Here is a 14225-nt window from a genome sequence, read left to right on the forward strand (position 1 = left end):
CAGGAATGTTGATCAGAATTAATTTTAGGTGTAGTTCCTCAGTTCTGTTTTCCTGGAGTAAGCAATGCTGACTTGATACTTTAGCTTGTTTGTAGATTCAAGTGTAAAGGAATGTGAAGAAATGTTATTAGGGTTTGTATGAGACAGGGTAGTAATTTTGTTATTTGCCTGATGTCTGTCACTTGCTTTTGTGCTCCACACACTGATTGGCTGTAAGAAAATGGTGCAAAAATCTATTGCTTTAGACTGTAAGATTTCTTGAGCTATTGCCAAGTTACTTTTTCTCTTTTCATGGGTAGATAAAAATGTTGATACGAGAATTGCTGGTTGTGAACTTTGTAAATATTGACAGTTGCAATCTAAACCATGTACACACATCTTTTTAGAGTAGTGTCACAGCTGTACTTCTTGTGTTAACAGCATAAACTGGCATTACTGCTAGGAGGAATTGGTCCTGTCTGTCTCCTGGTGCATTTGAACTGTGTTAGAGGGTTGTTTTAAGTTTAACCAAGATAAAAAAGGAAGAAGGGGACAGGTAGCTTGGTAGCTGGGGACAAGAGATTTTTTTTGTGTCTTATTGTGCTGTAAAGGTGACTAGTTTTCTGGCATTTAACAAGAAAAGGACTGGAAGTGAACTAATAGTTTTGATTTCTGACAGTGGTTTTGCACTCATGCACTAGTACGTGCAAAAGTATCAGGATGGGAAAGAGAGCAGGACTCATTGGTGAGGAAGACTTCGGCTGTAGTAGTTCTGATTTCAGTGGGTTTACATTACTGTGGGACTGCATGTTCAGAATTTGGGTCCCTGCTCTGAACTGTGGTGTGAAGCCCTGTTTGCTTACTGACCTTCTAGTCACTGTTGAAAAGCATCAGAAGTTTGCATATACCTCACTGTCCTTCATCCATGACTAACTTCTCTGTGTTAGAAGACTGTGCCTTCTAATTGTTTTAAGGCCATATTTTAATTTTGGCAGCTGAGAGACGTAATTTTCTTATGATGAGAAATTAAGACTATATTAGTAATAGGGTTGTGTCAAAGAGAATATCATCCCTTCCCATTGGCATCTTACATGAGTGACCATGTTGTGTGAGATTCCTTGTCCAAGTTAGGATGCTTTTTCAGTGGACAGTACTCACTGTCCCGTATTCTGAATTAGTTCTTCATAAGTGCCTTTTCTAGCTTTGAGTTTAGTGTTTTCTGGAAGTCCACTGGTTTGATGCTTCTCTTTTGTCTGTATTAGAATGCTTTTTGTTGCATTTGTTGATTAAACTTTTATTTCAGTTTTAACAGAAAGCACAGACAAAGCTTAATGAAGTTAAGAGAGTCCACTTGAAATTTAAGTTCAGAATTGACTTCCAAAGTGATTTGGTAGAAAACAAGCTTTGCTAGCTGGTAGTCTAGGGCTGACCATTGAACTTCAGGATCAGCGTGGTTTCTTTCTAGCAATTTCTGAAATGGTTAGACGTTCTTAATGCTGATTTTAGCCAGCTGTTTATTGCATCTGTGTTGGTACGACATCTTACATATATCTTGCTTCCTAAAGCTTTGTCTTCTCTGTAATATGTTAAGGTTATTCTTTCAGGCTTTTGCACTTGGGATACTGTGGAGATTTCACTCTTCTCAATTCCAGCTAATCTCTCTGTACCTAGTGTCTGCCTCAAACATTTTTACGCTTGACTGTTTCTGTGATTTGTAGCTCCCGATCAGTTTTCTGGCTGAGCTTGTCAAAAAACCTGTTGCCCTCTCTTCTGTGCATCATTGTTAAATGGTGTTTCATCCTGCATTGGTAGCCATAGGAAGTACTTTTATTACACAGATGGCACGTACAGTTTCCCCAAGTAAACTTATGTAGCTGGCTCTACTATTTTGTGGGTAGAAAGATAATACGGAGAGCACTGACTTTGGTACATCAAAGAGCCTCTGACCTCATTATGCCATGGAACAACTTCCTGGATTTTAGGTAGGCAAAGTAGACAAGAGTAGTAGAATAGGAAGATTGAGCAAGGAGATTTAGAGGTTGAGGTGCAATGAGTTGGCTACGCAGGGTCTGGAGCACGGTTGTTTATGGCAAAGTGAAGAGCACAGCTTCGCTTGTGGCCTTGGTGAAGAGGGATGGCAGTTGCTGAGTTACAGCTGTTGTTACTTCTTTTTTAACCAGTGTCTGTCTTGTCTCCAACTGATTGTGAAAAGAGAGCAAAGAGGGGAAAATGTACATGTAATAGGCCTTCGGTTTTTCTGTGTTGCCCCACCAAAACTGTTTGCTGCTGGATGGGAATCTTTTCTCTGCAGATTTCCATGGCTCTTCTGTAGCTAGCAGTTATCATCTTGTTATAAGGTATGGGTAAACTCTTCATCAGAATATGGATAGAGCTATCCTGCTATTTTGTTGCTTTTAAATAGTCCTTGAAAATGTAGGTAGTAGACATTTTAGAGGTTCCAGAAGTGTCTTTTAATATTTGGACAGTGAACTAGGACAAGGGGAAGAATGAGTGGTGAGGGAAGGCGGAAAGGAAAGTAATTAAAACAGGAACTTCCAAAGCTGTTTTTTCCATGTCCTGGAGTTACTGCTCTTACTCAGTTTAAGTAGTCTGTTGACAATAAAGGGTAATTTTGATCCAACTTCAATCAGGGTAATTCTGATTTTTGGACAAGCAGTGTGTTGGTGACTTAGAATTAGAACTTTTGCACTCCCATAAATTTGTAGTTGCTTGGTGACTTAAAATTACTGCATAATTTTGTCATTAAACATATTTATTCTCAGTCTGAATCTCTTGACCTATTTCCATTCTTGTAACACAAAATAATATTCATTCTTCCTCAACAAACTGGAAAAACCTCAGACGCTGAAGTCCTAAAAAGGAAAAAAAAAAGTGTGTAGAAATAAGTTACTGTAAGAAATTGTTTCTAACAGTTTGCATACATATGTGCTTTATAGATGGTGGTGTAATACATATTTTTTTCTTGGCACTGTGCAACATACAAAAATAAAGCCATTTACTGTATCAAGAAGCTCGTAACTGAGGCTAGTAATCAAAATTGAAGACAAAAAGTATTTTTTCTTTTTGAAATACAAATGAATGTTCTTGTTGGGTGATAACAAGGAAACTGAGTGATTCAAATTGGGTTATGTTCATATCAGTAACTATCATTTAAGGGGGAAGCAGAGAAGGAATGTGTGGTTGTAGGTTGGCAAAAGCACAGGGGTGGACAGGTGGGTTGAGTCAGGTAAGAAAACAAATGGAGCATTTAAACTTTCTCCTCACAGAGGGTGACAGGGAATTTATTGAGAGATAAGGGTATGCAAGGAGGCTGGGGTTCTAGAGCATCTTAGGCAAGAATGAGAAAGCAGTGATAAAATTTTGAATAATGTCTAGTGATTTGGCAATAGCAGTCTCATTAAATGAGTCTTTAGGTAAGGCTTTTTCTTGGCATCTGAAGCTACTACACTAGATACAGAAAGGATAGCAGAGAATTGCAATTCCTACTGAAATGTGTAGTCTTAGATGAGCTGTGACTTACTTGCATGTGTTAGGGAAACAAATTCTCCAGTGAGGATGTTTGGAAAGTAAATGATATTTAACTTGATGGTAGTTTTCTTCTTCAACCACAGTATTTTCTGATGTGACAGACTAGTGATTTGCGGCTCCTCTGCTGTTGCTGTTAAATGGTGTTTTCTCTCCTAGGGTTTGGACGTGGCAGAGGGAGAGGAGCGGGGAGGTTTTCAGCCCAAGGCATGGGGTAAGAAACATGCAGAGCACAGATTTTGGCAAGGATCAAACTTAGTGGCAATATAAATTTTCCGTGTTGCCACTCTATTTATCAATATTGCTGTATATTTGATAAACCAATATGGATGCAAAAGTTCACAAGTCTGTTAGATGATTAATGGATTATTTTTGTCTTGAACCAGTATTTCTAACGAGACACGCCTATGCAAACCTGATGTATGCTCAGTCAATGTTAGTATCTCAGACTTGGAGAACCCATTTGTACCTATCAGTAGCAGCCGCAGGGTACCTTGGAGGCTGGATGTTCTGTGTGGTGCACATAGTCTTAGATCAACTTGAAAATAGATCTATTTCAGTGTAGAAAGTGCAAGTTTTATATGAAACCTGGAAATCTAGCAATTATAAAGTCGTTGCTGTTCTTGAGCTTTCATGCTTTAGCTGTTTGGGTGCTCATGGACCCTAAAATGGAATCAAAAGGAGTTACTCAGCAGCTCGGAAGTTTGTTCTCAGATTTACTCGAATAACTTGCTTCATAGAAGTGTAGCCACCACTACTTTCACTCAATGTTTTCCTCTAATGGCATGTCAGTGATGTTATGGTGAACAGAAGGCTCATTCTAATAATCCTTCTTGTTCATGCTTGTAGATCAGAAACTGAAAAGGCATTTTTCTTCAATAATCCCTTTTCACCTTTTAGCTGCATCTGTGTGTTTTGGCACTGGTGTCAGGAGAGCATTCTGAAATACTTTTACTGATGTTCTGACTCCTGTCCTGCGCAGATCTGGTGCTCTGAAAGGACATGATACTGGTTTCTCATCAGTCAGCCACCTGCTGAGAAACTGTCAGCTTATTGTTGTGCATATAAACTAATGATTTATGAGTCTGGGAGGAGTAGGTATGCTGTTAACTCCTTTTTTTCAGGAATTGTTTTGGTTCAGTTTCAGTATTTTTTTTTTTCCCAGTCTCCACTTTTTTTCTCTTTTTTTTTCCCTTTTTTGTCTCTATCCACTCATAGAGGAGAAATTTCTCTTGAAACCAAAACTATCAAGTTAAATTATGTGGAGATTGAGATGTTAAATCTAATACAACTTCAGTTAAAAATTGTGGCACTTGTGTTCAATGAATGACCCATGTGTTCTCTTCCATTTCTTAACTCTTAAAACTCTAGGACATTTAACCCTGCAGACTATACGGAGTCTTCTGCCACTGATGGCTTTGGGACAAAATCAGAGATTTGGGAGACTGGTCAGAATGATGCAGATGATGGAACTGGTAAGATGCTTCAAGAAGTGGAAGGATTGGAATGAAGACCTGTAGCAAATTGCAGTCAAAACAACCATTCTGTTAGGGTTCAGTTAACTTCTGAAAATGTGAGCATATCTCACATGGATGGCATATTTCATTTTTATAGCTTAACTGCAGAGCACATGCTGTAGACTGAGTGACTCTCTGGTTAGAATAAAGGAAGGGCAATGTGCAGGGTTTTTTTTTGTTTTAGTAGTAACAGTCCCTTGAGAGAAAAAGGGATTGGAAGAGTTAGAAGTGGAAGTTGGAAGTTATTAGAAGAACCTTGTAAGTGAAGAACTCCGTAGATATCTTAAGTACTGCTTAAGAGCTCACCTAATGTAGTTAAGGAGTGTAAGTCCTACTAAAACGGATTGGTCCACAGGCTTTGGAGAAGAGTGTGTGAATATCAGAGGAGAAGAAAAAAAGTAAAAGAAAAGCTGTTTACAAATAAAAATCCAGTCAGTGACACTGGGATGGCTTTGGAAGCCACACCTCTACAATGCAGAAGTGTAAGGATGTGAGTTTCTGGGATGGAGCAGAGTTCCAAGATTTTCCAACTTGAAGAATTACTAACTAAAGCAAGAATAGGTACTTGATTTGGAGCCAAAAGAGCTGTCTCCCTGTCCAAAGACGGAGGCAACGATGAAGTTTCAAGTGTGAAGTATGCATACCTGGCTAAAGGCAAAGCACAGACATAATTTGGAAAGGAACGTCTTTACAGTGGTCTCATAGAAATGAAGAGTTTGACCTCCTCAGCTGTGACTGGGAAAATGGGATAGCTTGCTGCTTCCCATAGTCCATGACAGGTGACGAAGACAAAGGAAACCAGAGTGGAGAAAGTCATGTACGTTATTGTCCGCACTTGGGAACCACTGAGCAATAGGAGGGTTGTTGTTTTGGTTTTTTTAACCCCAACAAAGGGAAGCTTTTCTGATCTCTTAATTCCTGAAACCTGCTTGAATGATTTTTCATCAACCCCTGTGTCATGTGTGGAAGCAGGGCTGATCATGGGGGCCAGGGAGTGCTCCGTTGAGTTCTGCTGTGCTCTGAGCCACTGGAGATGCAGCTTTCAAAACTTCATACAAGTTGTTTTCTACAGGAGACCATAAGAGGCTTAAAGTTTATGAGGGCTTATTAGGCAGCTGTCTTGTCACTCTGAGTGCCTTCTTAGTCCTGTATTGGAGAGTGGCCCTGAGTATATTAGTGGTTATTGAAAGGCTGCTCTTTGATAAATATGTCATCTTTCCAAGCAATCACTTTTGAAATTACTTAGTGCTGTAGTGCTAACAGAAATGCACCTTTTACTTTCACTCATGTTAGTTTTTCAAATAAGTTTGAGATAATGTTTTAGAAGGACACCCAATAACTAGAAAATTCCCTGAGGAATACTGACACTCTTGTTTGCTATATGGTAGCAGAGGGCAGGGTGTGTTGTCTTAAGTATTGCAGAAGCAATAAGGCTAATTGACTGAAGAAAGTCATACAAGAATGACGTGATGGAACAATCAGAGGTAGAAAATTTACTGGTTAGTTGTTAATGAATGCAAATGTAAGGCTGCTTACAAATGACTTTGACTTGTGCTCCTTTTCCCAAGTGAGCTTGAATGTTTTGTGACCCTCCTTTTCAACTCTGGGTAGCCTTTCTGTGTCTCCCGTATGGCAACCTCTGTTCCCTCTTGTAGGCATCTCCTCAGTCTTCAGTAACAGGAAGAATTCTGCCTAGGAGTAGGAGTGGTGTGGGTAAACAGGTCCCTTGAGGGTATGGGTGTGTCTACATAAGGGGTTTGCTGCTGAGCAAACATTGGTGGAGGTTCAAAGTGTGCTAGTTGACCTATGGAACTTGGTTTTGAATCCCAAGTGCGTTTTTGCCGTTAGACTGTGTGCACCTGTCACCAAAAATTGCACTGAACTTCAGTAGTGCAACTTAAGGCATGTATGGAAATCAAGGGAGCATGGTATGGAGAAGGTGGTATGAAGAAGGTGTTTGGGTATTTTCTCTGGCCTCATCAGATTAGTGGCTCCTAGGGCTATGAATGAGTGTCAGTGTGGGAGGTTCCTACAAAAAAATTTGATTGGTGGAAATGTAAACTAGTCAACAGAGAATGTTCTTTTTGTGAGCTAAGTATCTTTTTGCTGGCAACTTAATTTACTTTCAGTGCAAATGGAAAAGGCACTGTAAATTATTCTTTGGACAAGCTGAAATAAATCCTTTAGTTTTGTCCAAGTTGGAAGCACTTTAAACCTCATGTTGAAAAGCATGTTGAGGATTATTAGAAGAGGCTGCAGCTGGTGTCTTTGTGCCAAAGCAGAAGAGAGTCCTGGGAAGAAAGGTGGAAGTAGCAGAAGAGGGACAAAGTAGCGTGTGGGGTTTGAAGCAGGTTGTACAAAGTTGAGCTGGTGATTTGTTGTGTTAATATCTGTTTTCAGTTGGTGGCTTTTTTACTATTATTATTTTTCCTTAATTTAGGGTGCTGTGTTAGAAATGAACAGTCCCAGTAATTAGTAAATTCACATCTTTAGGAGCTCCACATGGTTCCTGAGGGTGATGCACATGTATGAAAATCCATAAAGGCTGCAGTGTGCTAGTGAAGAGTGTTGGTAAGGCTATACACAGAAGAAGGACGGGATGGAAATCCCTCTCTTTATTCCTAATTACTCATTTCTTCTTGCATCTAAAAGAAAGAAAGAAAACAAAATTAGCCCGAACTACCTACTTAGCAAATTAGTGTCTTTTATCTGCAATCACATTAAAAAGGAGATGACTGGGCAACTACCTGGAGAACAAAAAACAGTTTGCTTATCAAAATGTTTTCTGAAGACATCACACAAATGCAAACTCTGTGGAGTGCTGAGTGTTTCCTAGATATTCTCTCTTTAAGCCAGTGCTGGGAAATAATCAAACCCAACATTTTCAATTGAAAAGAAATAAACTTTTTTTTCCAAAATGTGTGTGCCCCCATACATGTCCTGAAATGGTTGTAGAACCTCTTGACCTGACTTGTTGCGGGTGCCAGAGGAACTGATTAGCCTGAATAAAAGTTGTTTTTAGGTGCACCATGATGTAATCCTACAGAAGAGCTGTCTGGTGGAGATTAAATTTTGAGTTGTTGTTTGAAATAAGAAGAGAGTACAGAACAAATCTTTAATAGTTTACAATATTTAAGTGAATTTTACTCCAAATAATTCAGCTTCAGTTTCCCTGCATCCAGATTTTTATAGAAGTAATGTGCAACTGAAGGACAAAGAGAAGGGACTGATGAAACAAAATGACCAATCCTCATGGAAAGGAGAATTAACTTGAACAGTGTGATTGATATTTTCTTAAAGGCATGCTGAGTGTTCAGTCTCTTTTTTGTAATGCACAAGGCAGTAGGAGCGCCCAAGTGACAGATCACAACATTTTTTGTAAATAAGTTATTTTGGTGGTGATCACTTCTCAAAGTAGGTTAGAAAAATGATACTATATTCTGGTAACTTGCTGATATGTCATCTTTGACAGATTTTCATAAATTTATCAGAAAAACAGCCTTCATTATTTTAGCCATGGACCACCTTAAATGACTGAAGAATGACAAGAAAAAAAAAATTGTAGTGTAACTGTGAGGGGAGGGAAAGGAGCTGTGTAGCTGGGAAGTTAGAAGATAGTTGATGTTTGGGGGTTTTTTTGACTGTTGTCAGAAGGGGCATTTTAAGGAAACCTTCAGGTCTTTCTAGAATATGAATGTAATCCAGAAGGGAAGAATTAGTACACAAGTTTGGGATACACCAAAATAAAATCATTTTGGGGCTAATACCTATGGCTGATTACTCAAAAAAGAGGAAAAAAAAAAATCAAGTAGTGTGTCAGTAAGTGAGGAAAATAGCCGAAGACTTAGGAAAAACATATTGTGTACTTTTTATTTGCTTTATAACTTCTAAAAAATGAACTTGTTAAGAAGAGAAGCAGGAAAGGGTCACAAATAGCCACTGGAACACAAACCATAACTTCAGTGGAAAACAGAACTCAAAAATTGTGATGCTTTGTAAGGCTGGGGGGTAAAGGTTGGGAAGAGGATCAGATCTATGGAGTTACAATAATACCAAGGTAAATTTTGGACTAAAATGAAACTGGTGTGGTTGTGGTAAGATCAGACTGAGAATCCCATGAAGAGGAGAAAGGTGTTGGCAAACTGGATTTGATGTAAAGAACAGTGAAATAACTGAGGCTGGAGGCACTGAGTTGAGAAGGTAGAATGTAATAAACTTAGCAGCTTGAGTAAATAATAGAAGTGTTTTAAAAGTTTTTAAGTGTTTTAAAAGTTTAAAAGTAATTTTAAAAGTGTAAATGCACAGTATCATGTTCTTAAGTAGAAGGAACAGGTGAATGTGTGTTTTGTGTTTGCTTTAGCAGACTCTGAGGTCTGCTGTTAGAGTTCTGGCACCAGCAGCAGGTTTGTCCTCTAAAGAGGCAGGCTTTGCTCTTACTGATTCGAGGTAATACAAGCAAGGCAAATACAAGTAATAATTAAAAGAATAAATACTACAAGAGGGGATCCTGTGCTGGCCAGGGGAAGGGAAAGAAAATACAGTTTCTCTAAGAACAGCAGCTCATTGGGCTTTTCCTTCTTTACAGAATTTCTGTGGGAACGTGTGGATTACTCTAGTAATTTTGCTGTGCTCAGATATGATTATTAGTTATTTTGCTGCATGTACAAACCTCCTGGTTAGGGACTATTCAGTAAAATGCGAGCATGAGACGTTTCAGGCAACTCTGTATTGCTCCACAGAGCCAACACAGAGTGGATGTTACCTTGCTCAGGACCTGCCAAATAATTTTGGATTCTAAGGTATAAACCCCCTTTCTTCTTGGCACTGTGTGTGTATTTTTGTGGTAGGCCTGTTCACCTCCCTGCACTAGTGTCCTCTGACCTTCCTCTGCCCAGGGCTGTGCTTTGTAACAGTGTACTGAAAAATGCACTGCTGTAGTGATGGCATTAGTGCAGACTGTATTTGATGCTATCTTCATGGGGCTTGCTTCTGGAGGAATGTCTCTCAGAGAGTTCCTAGTTAAGGAGGTGATTAAAGCAGTAGTTTGTTTGCTTTTGTACTTGATCAAAGGTGATGGTATCGGGAGCTTTACTGCCCATGTTTTCTTCGCTTGTGGTTGTGTTGTTCAAATGAATGCTTATGTTGTTGCTGGGATAACCTTCCCAATTCTTAAGCTGGTAGGCAAGGCCTTCAGTCCATTTATTGCTCTCACATGTCTGTGCCTGCTGCCTCCTATGGAAGGGACGAGGTTTTTGCACCTGTAGGATTGTTTCCTACAGTTTTCTCATTGCCAAATGCTGCGGACTGCACGCTGTGCTCCGGTGTTCACCAGACAAACTCTGCTGCAAGTTATGGGAAGAAGCATTTTGCAGCTACAGTGGAAGCTATTGACTCTTCTGCTGCCATTATAGGAATTATATATGATTTAAAATAGAATTGCTCTATTGGGAAGGGACTGGGGTTGTTCTACCCTGAGGAGACAGTTGACAGATTGGAAAGGAGCCTCCGAAAGCCTAGCTTGAGTCTGGAATTTGAATTTGTTGAAAGTAGCATCACGGATGTTGGAGCAGATGTTACTGCTTGTTCAGGCTCTGTATGAACTTGTGCATGAAACTGGGAGATCCCATGGGATGGCTGAGTAACCTCTTGCTGTTGTTGAGGGACACAGAAGGAAGTTTCTCCAATATTTGGGATTAATCACTGGTGACAGATGTGTTTGTGCAAATTGTGTCACGTATCCTAATAGCTAAGTAATTCCTGAAATGAGAAATTAAAGAGGGGAAAAACCCTGCCACGTCCTGAAATTTTAAATCTGCACACCAATTTTCTAGAGCTCCCCATGTTTCCAACCACCATCTCTTTGCTTTGTGTTCTATTAATAATGAAAAAAAGATTGCTTGTAAAGCAGAAGGGTTGAAGTATGACATTGTGCTTTTAGCTCATAACTGTTTTCTTTCCTTTCACAAATTACAATAGGAGCATGGAAAAACTCAATAGAAGAATGGACAGCAGAAGACTGGAATGAAGATGTAAGTTCACCTTATTGGATAGGCTGATTGATTATTCACCCTTTCCAGAGTTTTCTGTATTGCCTTCAAAAACTAAATGTTCAAAATAATTCTTTGCTGTATGCGTGCAATGGTACTTCTTACTGTATTTCTTCTAATTCCTATTAAAAAAAATATACTTAGGCTTATATTTTAAATAAAATTGGATGAAGACATTTTAATTTAATTTGCTGGATGGACAATACATAGATAATACAATTTAAGGTTTTATACAAAATTAAATATTTGTGAATTATAGCTCTCCCCTGCTCAATGCTGGTGGGTATTAACTGCATACTTCCCTCTACTATTGTGTAGAGATTTAAAACCATATTATCACAAAACTTTTATGTAATTAGGTGTTGAAGCTTTCTCTCAACTTCAGACTGTTTATTTGATACCTTTTGTTTAAAATCTGTAATTATTCCATATAGACTACTTTATGTTCATAATATTAAAAATAGGAGCTAGTAGTATGCTGAAGTTAGCACTTAATTGCTTCACTCCTGATATTTCTTCATGATGTATTGTCTAAAGTACTACAGCAATTTTGGTTCTCATTCATTTTCAGGCAAAAGTTGTCTTCATGTCTGTAAAATATTTGGTGTTTGTGAAAATTGCATTTGTGATTTTAAGTTTTCAGTTACTGTATTAAAGCTTAAGCAGACAAATGAGGTAGCAAGAAATATGGAAAAGAAAGCTTAGCTTTTAAGAAGTTTTCCATCTTTTATAGAAATATCCAGTAATTTGAGTTTATTTTCATAAGAGTTAAGAGACTGTTACCCTTTTTGCCTCCTTGTGTCATGTGTGGCATGTCAGTGTTGACCCTACAAATGTGTGGATGTTGCATATGACAGATACGAAAACTCTGTCCTTACCTGATGAGAGGTCTCTTGTCTTTTGGGAAAATTCGAAGAAACTTCTAAAACTCTTAGGTTTTCAGTATCAGTTACTGCCATCAAAAGCTGGCATAATTTTTTAAACGACTATTATTTAATCCTCTATTTGCTAGAGGTAGACTAAGAACGGTGATGATTTCTGTCCTCATTACTCACCCCTGTTTGATGATGGTACAATACAGCGTTTGTGGAATGGGAGGGTTTGTGAGCCATTCTGACTAGGGGTGGATTTTATTTTTTTTTTTAATTAATAATTAAATGTGAGTAATTTGGAGATGAGTCTTAGAAGCAGAAATCTCTAGCCTGTTGTTAACTTTAATTAATTTTAGAATCCTGGGAAGATCCATGTAACGTAGGAGAAAGTTGTTCCTTGTCACTTCAGAAAGAGTGAACGAAATCACAGAATGTTAGGGGGGTTGGAAGGGACCTCTCGAGATGGCAAGATGTCTACACGTTATCCCAGAACATGCCTGGGGAAGATATAATGGAAAAATGGATTCATCTGATGTAAAAAAACCCAGAAGCTTAAGTATACAGCATGCGCCATTCAGTGTACTTGTATGGAAAATAGGTCCACTCCAAATAAATCTGATGTTGGTCTCTTAAGTAAATTGTAAGTTAGCTGTGAAGGTAGAGTATGTCCTTGTAAGAGATTTGATATACATATTTTGTTCTAAAAATAATTACATGCTATCTCAACACACATTAAGTGGATTAAATTCTGCCTTGCAAATTTTGGCAAGTAAATATTTAACAGGAGGACCCTTATAGAAAGTGGGCATTTCTCAGAGGACTGTAAAGGAATCCAGTCCTAGGCTGGATGCCATCTAATGTCTTTATCAGTGATTTTGAAGTAAAAATAAAGTCACTACTGAATAAAATACATGGGAGATTTAAAAATTATTGGCACAACAATTAAAAGACATGCAGAGAAATCTGGACCTCTGCTAGACTTGACCTGTTCAAATGAAAAATGGTTTCATATAGCCAAGGGGCCATTTGTTTTATGGGAATAAAGGCATACCTCCAAAACAAGGGGCTGTTTTCTGAAAAGCAGTAACAGAAAAATTTTCAGGATTGCATTGGACAATAAAAAAAAACAACAGCTCAGCATGATCTCCTAAAGGGCTGATGCTGTGACATAAAAAAAAAAGGCTATGGTAATTTTTTGTTTGTAGGCACTCTTCCCTGTCTCTTCATAATTTTTTATTAATGTTTATGTAGACTCTACTGAACTTGCTGATGAAGTCCTGCATCCAAATATTCGTTGCTTTTACAAAATAAAAATTGTGGAGAACAGCTGAAAATTATTTACTGATAGAAGAGGTCCTTGAGAGTGAGATTTTTAGTTTACTGAACCTGAAAAAAATTACCTTATTGCATATAGTGGGCTCTGGTTACAGTCTATCTGACAAAGGCATAATATGAACCTGTGACTAGAAAATGGAGCTGTGCATTTAAAAGTATAGTAAACAATTCTAGCAGCATGTCTAACGATTAAAACAACCAAAGAGGCTGGTGTTGATCTGCTGGAGGGTAGGAAGAAGCTGCAGGAGGACCTGGACAGGCTGAGTCAATGGGCTAAGGCCAATGGCATGAAATTCAACAAGACCAAGTGCAGAGTCCTGCATTTTGGCCAGAATAACCGCAGTCAGGGTTACAGAAGAGTGGCTGGAAAGCAGCCTAGCAGAGAGGGACTTGGGAGTACTGGTTGATAACTGGTTAAACATGAGCCAGCATGTGCCCAGGTGGCCCAGAAGGCCAATGGCATCCTGGCTTGTATCAGGAATACAAGCAGGCCAGCAGGAGAAGGGATGTCATTCTCCCTCTGTACTTAGCACTGGTGAGGCCTCACCTTGAGTCCTGTGTCCAGTTCTGGGTCCCTCACTTCAAGAAGGATATTGAGGTGCTGGTGCAGGTCCAGAGGAGAGCAACGAGGCTGGTGAAGGGACTAGAGGGAAAGTCTTATAGGGATAGGCTGAGGGAGCTGGGGTTGTTTAGCCTGGAGGAGACTCAGGAGGGATCTTCTCACTTTCTTTTAACTACCTGAAATGAAGGCAGGTTGTAGTCAGGTGGGGGCTGGGCTCTTTTTCCAGGCAACTAGCAACAAGACAAGAGGGCATGGTCTCAAACTGCTCCAGGGGAGGTTTAGGTTGGATATTAGGAAGTACTTCCTCACAGGGAAGGTGATTAGATATTGGAATGGACTTCCAGGGAAGTGATGCAGGCACCATCCC

General features: G+C 39.1%; 1 protein-coding gene across 1 annotated transcript in view; it reads left to right on the forward strand.

Annotated features, from left to right (window-relative positions):
* LOC104385369 (ubiquitin-associated protein 2-like) overlaps positions 1-14225 on the forward strand; it is a gene marked incomplete at its 3' end in the record, with an annotated part of 53254 nt that overhangs the window by 17322 nt on the left and 21707 nt on the right. Inside the window, exons 6-8 of the mRNA XM_009993811.1 lie at positions 3685-3739; positions 4897-5000; positions 11019-11071. Of these exons, the coding sequence (XP_009992113.1) occupies positions 3685-3739; positions 4897-5000; positions 11019-11071 (212 nt within the window). The remainder of the gene's footprint in view (positions 1-3684; positions 3740-4896; positions 5001-11018; positions 11072-14225) is intronic.

Source organism: Chaetura pelagica, unplaced genomic scaffold (genome assembly GCF_000747805.2).
Source record: "Chaetura pelagica isolate M959 unplaced genomic scaffold, ChaPel_1.0 scaffold283, whole genome shotgun sequence".
NCBI lineage: Eukaryota > Metazoa > Chordata > Aves > Apodiformes > Apodidae > Chaetura > Chaetura pelagica.